The sequence below is a fragment of the Chrysochloris asiatica genome, unplaced genomic scaffold (assembly GCF_000296735.1).
Source record: "Chrysochloris asiatica unplaced genomic scaffold, ChrAsi1.0 scaffold00217, whole genome shotgun sequence".
NCBI lineage: Eukaryota > Metazoa > Chordata > Mammalia > Afrosoricida > Chrysochloridae > Chrysochloris > Chrysochloris asiatica.
This window is the reverse complement of record NW_006408735.1, coordinates 3,934,112-3,941,633: the sequence shown is the minus strand read 5'-3', so window position 1 is coordinate 3,941,633 and position 7,522 is coordinate 3,934,112. Positions and strand designations below refer to the sequence as shown.

Below are 7,522 nucleotides of genomic sequence, written 5' to 3'. Positions count from 1 at the left end.
AACGAAAGTCGAGGCTTGAATTTTTTCTTCAGTTCCCCCAGCTTGAGAAATACTGACCGTGTTCTTCCCTTTTGGTTTTCTAACTCTAAATCTTTTCATATTGACAATTATATCACTTACCAATTAAATTTTGGCAATAATATACCTTATTGTGTTGTTGCTAAGGGCCACCAAGGCGGTTCCTATTCATAGCAGCCATATTTAATCTTTCCAAAGAGAGACGGGTTGGTTTGAACTTCAAACCTAAAAGTTCAGTGCTTATCTTACACCACCACACCAGGACTTCATTATATCATTAAACCAGGTAACTTTTGAATTCAGCAACAGTTGCTTACTTAGCAATAAGAAGTAAGGGTGGAAAAGGGTGGGAAAGTGGATGTGAGTGAATCAGGGTGAGAATCTGAATTTGCAAAAAAACAAGTTCTAGATTCCAATTCTGTGAGTTTTTAATACCACATTATATGGAGACAGCCTTTTAACCACAGTACTTGTTTAACGGCTTTATTTCGCTGTATTTAAGTTTTTGTCACATTGAACATTAAGGATTATGCTTTCTCTCAACATTTCAAGTACACTGTAGTTTGGGTTAAGTCCACGCTGTTCTGAGGCTGTTTTACTTTCTACCATGGCTTTCTCCTATGTTTCTGATTTGAATCCTGATAGATTATTACTTAAAGATATTAGACATTATGTAAAATAATATAAAAAGGAAAAGATTCTTTCAACTCAAATTTAGTCCAAGAATGATAAAGTTTAAAGGCAATTTTATGTGAGGTATATGTTCTTATGTCCTTAAAATATTATATCTTAAACTTTTCTATATATTTGTCATTATCACCACTACCCCGAAACTTGACTTAATGTATTATATTTTTATATTGATAACCGTTGTGATGAGAAGGTGCAGTTGGTATACAACAATGGACTGAAAGGCATTTCAGGAAATTTTAATGATAAAACTAATACTTATAAGTAGTAAAATGTAAATATTTGAGAAAATAATCTACTAAGGCATTACTAACATTCAGTTAAGAATTAAATTATATACTGGTAAATAAATGATGCTAAGCTGTTTAAAGTTTCATCAGCTGTATTTAAGTTGATTTTAATCAAAATTACTATACTAAAATGTTTTCTTTTGTTGTACAGACTCAAATAGCAAACCTCAATTTTAAAATCGGCTCTTATTTGCAAAAAATGCTTTGACATAGTGCATTTGTTCTGCCTGGGCAGCAATAAAGGATTGTGGTATCATTCTGAGGAAGGTTGTTTGACAGAGCCTGTTTGTTTATTTGGGGTAATGTGAGCTGCATTCAGAAAATGCCATATTTTGTTTCATGATTGTATACATTCTCTCCCACTGCTCCCAGGCAAGACTTGTAAGCAGAGAAGACACGGATTTAGATCTTTTTTCCATGACCAGTGGAAGTGCTTTGTCTGTGAACAAAGAAAAAAAAAATCAAGCACACAGACACTCAGCAGGATCTTTAAGTAAGTTGTGGTTTCCTTCAGAATTCATTTAGAAATCACAAATGAATTGATGGAACCTAATGCCAACAAGCATTCTTATACAGATGGGAGTAGGATGTCCACAACCAGAATTGTCCCAAAAATGTGTATTGGGATTTTTTTTCTCTTTCTTTAAATGCTTTCTTTTTACATAAATAAAATTAAATTATTTCTAAAATTAACAGCATTAGTTTTTCTTTTAATTATATTCTGTGATTCAAGTCCTCCTCCCCTCTTTGGATCATACTGAATTCTTTGATCATTTATTTCTAAAAGCATTTTTAAGCTAATTATAAAAAGTTAGATTTAAATATCAAAGTAGTGTGTGTTGGCTTTTGTCATTGATTTAAAAGATGTTGTAGGTAAATGTCATTTTCAAAGGAATCTTTATTAAAAAGCAGAGTGTTAGGTATTATACTGTCAAAACCCATGGCTTTCAAAACTATTCATACGTAATAGTTAACAGTTTGATGATGTTAAGCAATAATGACTTTTTATATTTGTAAGTCCATCATTCATATCTGGAGCTCTGGTAGCGTAGTGGTTACGAATTGGGCTGCGAACCTCAAGGTCAGCAGTTTGAAACTACCAGCCACTCCGTGGGAGAAAGATGAGGCTTTCTGCTCCTGTAAAGATTCACAACCTCGGAAACCCTGTACAGGGTCGCTATGGGTCAGAACCAACTCGAGGGCACTTAACAGCAACAACAACACATTCATATCTAAACTGGGGAAGAGAACATTTTTCTTAAAATATATAAATATATCATGGTTTCAACCAGAATTGCATTGGAACCTTATTTTTCAAAGTTGGTATTTGACTTACACCCTACAGATTTTGAAATAGCTTTTAAAATGTTATACTACATTAATGGAATCCTGGTATGGTGCTATAGGATAAGCACTGGACTTCTAACTGCAAGGTTGATGGTTCAAACCCTCTAGCCTCTCCTTGGAAAGTCAGTGTCGCTATGAGTTGGAATCAACTTGACGACACTTTTAACAATCCTAAAAACAGTATATTAATATAAAATATATTTTACCTGATGTCATTTTATGAACTTCCCCCAAAGTATACTGTTGTTGTTAGATGCCATCGGGTCAGTTCTGGCTCACAGGAACCCTATGCCCAACAGAAGGAAGCACCACCCTGTCCTGTGCCGTCTTCACAATTGTTATGTTTAAGCCCATTGCTGCTGGTACATGTCAATCCAGTAACTTGGGGGTCTTTTTCACCAACCCTCCTCTTTACCAAGCATGATGATGTTCTTCTCCAGGAACTGGTCTCTTCTGATAACATGTCTTCTAAGGATCCTTTTGACTGAACTTCTAACATACACTTATTTGTTGTTGGAGCAGTCCAAAGTATTTTAATATTCTTCAACATCATAATTCAAAAACATCAATTATTCTACGGTCTACCTTATTCATTATCCAACTTTCACATGCATGTAAAGCTATTGAAAATATCATGGCTTGGTTCAAGCATACCTTAATCCTCAAACTGACATCTTTGCTCTTTAATACTTTTAAGAGGTTGTGTGCAGCAGAGATTTACCTAGTGCAATACATCGTTTGATTTTTTTTTTTTTTTTTTACTCCTTGCTAGTTCCATGAGTGTTGATAGTAGATCCAAGCAAAATGAAGTCTGACAATGCCAATCGTTTCTCTGTTTATCATGATATTATTTATTGGTCCAGTTGTGAGGATTTTTCTTTCCCTTACATTGTGGTGCAATCCATACTGTAGCCTTTTATCTTTGTCAGCATGTATTTTAAGTCCTCTTAACTTCCAGCAAACAAAGTTGTTTCATCTGCATATTGTAGGTTGATATGATAATGAGTCTTCCTTCAATTCTGCCACCATGTTCTTCAGATAATCTAGTTTCTCAGATGATTTGCCCAGCACCGGAATCTCGGTGTGGCACTATTGGACAAAGCACTTGACCACAAGGTCTGTTTGAACCGCAAGGTCAGTGCTTCTCAGCCACTGCTCAGAAACCCAATACAGGCTTGCTGTGAGTCAGAATCGACTCATAGCCCTTAACTCACTGCACTTAATAGATTGAATAAGTATGATGAAAAGATACAATTCTGGTACACACCTTTCCTAATTTAAACCATTCAATATCCCCTTGTTCTGTTCTAACAACTGCCTCTTGCTCTATGTACAGATTCTTCATGAGCACAATTAAGTGTTTTGAAATACGCATTCTTTGCAATGTTATCCGCAGTTTGTCAGGGTCCACACAGTTCAAAGTTTACTGGCCCTCATAGTAACTATAATTTCATTAGAAGTACTAGGTTATTCTTTAAAAAGCTTTATTACTCAATAATTATATGGTTATTATATAAATACATATAAAGTCAGTATTTAATTGAATGTGAAAAGTTCATTCATTCAGATTGCTCTTCGGATGCATGGAAAATTCAGAATGACTCTGATATTCACTTTTCATACAGGTATCTGGCATTACTAGACAGACGCCAATCACTTAAATCTATTTATATAATTAGATTCATTTTATTGTTGCCATGTTAAATTTTAAGAAAATTAATTTGTCTTTCAAAATTAAATGTTTAATGCATCTGACTAAAATAATATATATATCCTAAACTTCAAAGATCTTAGAGTGCTTGACTTTTCCTTCTTCCGTATTTAATCTGAAATTATATACACTATATTAAAAGATCAATATAGTTATAAAAGTAGCATTTTATATTTTTTACCCAAGTAAAACTAAAGATGAGGCTTTCTACTCCCGTAAAGATTTACACCCTCGGAAACCCTGTACAGGGTCGCTATGGGTCGGACCCGACTCGACGGCACTTAACAACAACAACAACAACAAAACTATTCAAATAATATAAATTCTCTGTTGTTAGCGCAACTCACCAATTAAATCAATTTTCAGAAGTAATCAACCTCCTGTCACTCATAGTAGCAAATAATGCTATTCATTTTATATATTGTTTGTTGTAAATTCATATATATCACTTTGTAAAAATAAACAACAAAAACACTTTGTTACTTTACAGAATATCAAAGCTTTGTTCTTAATAAGTCTGTTGTTGTTGTTGTTATGTGCCGTGGAGTCGGGTCCGACCCATAGCGACCCTGTACAGGGTTTCCGAGGCTGTAAATCTTTACGGGAGCAGAAAGCCTCATCTTTCTCCCGCGGAACAACTGGTAGTTTCAAACTGCTGACCTTAAGGTTCACAGCCCGATTCGTAACCACTACGCTACCAGAGCTCCTTCTTAATAAGTCTATTAAATATTAATTTGTTGTTGTTAAGTGCTATCAAGTAGTTTCCAACTCATAGCAACCTTGTATAGCACTTCCAAGGAACAGCTGGTGGGTTTGAATCACTGACCTTGTGGTTCAAACTGACCTTGCCATCCAGTAGGATCAGTTTTCTCTATCCTGTAGGGTTGCTATGACTTGTAATTGACTCAAGGGCAGTGGGTGTGATGTTTTGATCTTTAGTGTCTAGGCACTTGAACTCAGTTCATTAAAAAAACAAAAACAAAACCCATTTCTAATAATTGCTTGACTAAAAACATACACCTTATACTATAGAACTCCTTTAGCTTCAAAATTCTTGTGTCCTAACTTCCATGGCTCTGGGCTAACCACTTACAGCTTTGGTATTTGAAAGCTCTTTTTCTTCCAGTTTGCTTATTTATTTATTATTATTATTTCTTTCACAAAACATGCTTGATTCAAGCCAGCATATTTCTTTTAGCTTTACAAGTCAAATCTCGAGAATGGTTTATTGGCTGCAGCGATAGTTGGAGCTTTGAACTTTTAAAAAAGAGTTCTTTTTCATTGCTGTTAAAATAATGTAATACGTATTCTTTGCAATCAGATTATCTCAGGTTTAAAATTACACATTTATGTTATTTTTAAGTTGTTATAACCTTAGGTGAGTTATTTAACCTCTATGAATGAGTTTACTTATCTATAAAGTGAGGAGAGGAATGTTTACTTCATGAAATTTTATTGAGGAATAAATGTGTAAATAGATGTGAAGCTTATGATGTAATGAAGGCTTAAAAAATCGTACCTTTGGTTTCATTGTTTGTTGTTTTAATTTTATGTTGCTGTTCATAAATTTAAAATAACCCCAAAGTAGAATTGACTTCCTTTTCTGTATTAGAAGTTTCAGAAAAAGATCACAGTACTTTGAGCATGCCATTTCAAGCATTCTTTTTCTTTTTTTTTTTATCTTAGAGGCTTGCTGTCCCTTTCCTTTTAAGTCTTACCATTCTCTTATAGTCCTGGTGTGGCCCTGTAGGATAAGCACTGGACTTCTAACTTTGAAAACCCTATACAGAGTTGGTACAAGTCAGAACTGACTCAATGGCACTTAACAACAATAACAACATTCTCTTATGGAAGTTCTTCTGTGGCACTGTAGGATAAGTACTGGACTGCTAACTGCAAAGTTAAAGTCCAAACCCACCAATGCTCCTCAGAAGCCTTATACAGGGTTGCTATGAGTTGGAACCAACTCAACAGTTAACAAAAAACTGTTCTCACACAATAGGCCAAGGCGTCCTAGCTTTCTAACTCATTTTATGGCTTAAAGGGAGATGAAAGGAGTCACATTCTCATTCAATCATTGCCATTTCTAAAATGAATATGCCAAAAAATTGTAGTTTCTCACAAATTTAGAAAACTATGTATTTTTATTTCATTAATAGCTGTGGTTTTCTCAGGTCGTATTCCCTATTAAATATGAAAATAAATAATGAACTATAGTTGTAACAAATATATTGCTGTATCTTTACAAATTATTTTTTCTTGTTTATGATTATTTTTCTTATACAGTTAACATAAACAAGACTCAGGGAGATTAACAAATTTGTCATTGTTACAAAAAACTAGCAGGAATTTGAAGGCATCTTTTCTTAATACAAACTCAGTGTTATGTTGCCTTTTACTATTCCATAGACTAAAAAATGGGGCTTAGTTGATAAAAGATTATAACATAAATTAATGGCTCTTATTATTCCTTCATTCATTTAAGCCCCATTTTTTAAATCATCAAATCTTTCCAGATATACTCCATTTGCAAAGCTAGCCAGGAATTGAGAATCCATCTTGCGTCTGTAATAGTCTATAGTCTATTCCATAGTCAAGTTCTACTTTCGGCTTGTCTAAGATTCTTGTGAACTGTAAACGCATTTACTATATATGGAATTTTCCTCAACAAAGAAAAATATTGTTCAGAAATTAAGCAATTGATGTGGGACATGATTGAGATACTTGATTTGCCTATAGAATAACAATTGGTATTTAAATAAGGGAATGTGTCAAAGAAATCCATCTAAACAAAAGCCAAGTGTAAAATATGAATGTGGACCAATGAGAATACAGTCCATCTGTGTCAGTGGTTCTGAATACTAAAGTAATAGAATATCATGTTGGATTTAAAATGAGACATCATTTCAGGTAAGTTTGAATGTAAATTGGAGTGCTTGGATTTTTCTACTAACAATAAGGAACTAATGAAAACTTCTGAAAATATTATTGTCTTAGGAAGTTTAACGACAATTAAGAGAAGGTGTTCCATGTCTATCCTAGTAGTATGCACTTCCTCCAATATATTGACAGTGTAATTTTTTTCCCACTCAGGCATATATAATAAATTACATCTCCAAAGGGCACATTCTGCAAGTCTGCTCCTGGCCACCAGTTCTTAGTCCTTCTCTTCTTAGTTGATGAATCTAGAGTCCTCCATGCCCCATTCTCTGCCTCCATCTCTGGTGCTGCTGCTTCTCTGGATAAGGTTCCAAATTCTATTTGTGTGTTCCTCTCTTGATGGTCCTAGGGTCCTCTGTTTCTGGACTGTAAGATTAATCACTCCGCTTATTTTTGTTACAATACTTCTACCTTTACAATTGTGACAGTCACGATTAGTCATGATAACAGTTATTCACTACTGAATCTTACGAATCTTATCCCCATCTCCTTTCACCAGACCCATCTAGACAAGATGATAACTATT

At 34.3% G+C, this 7,522-nt stretch overlaps 1 protein-coding gene across 1 annotated transcript in view; it reads left to right on the top strand.

The window, feature by feature from the left end:
• The window catches only part of LRRIQ1 (leucine-rich repeats and IQ motif containing 1), a 259,848-nt gene extending 258,325 nt beyond the window's left edge, over positions 1-1,523 (top strand). Inside the window, exon 25 of the mRNA XM_006872970.1 lies at positions 1,371-1,523. Coding sequence (XP_006873032.1) covers positions 1,371-1,523 — 153 coding nt within the window. The remainder of the gene's footprint in view (positions 1-1,370) is intronic.
• The last annotated feature ends 5,999 nt before the right edge of the window (positions 1,524-7,522 follow it).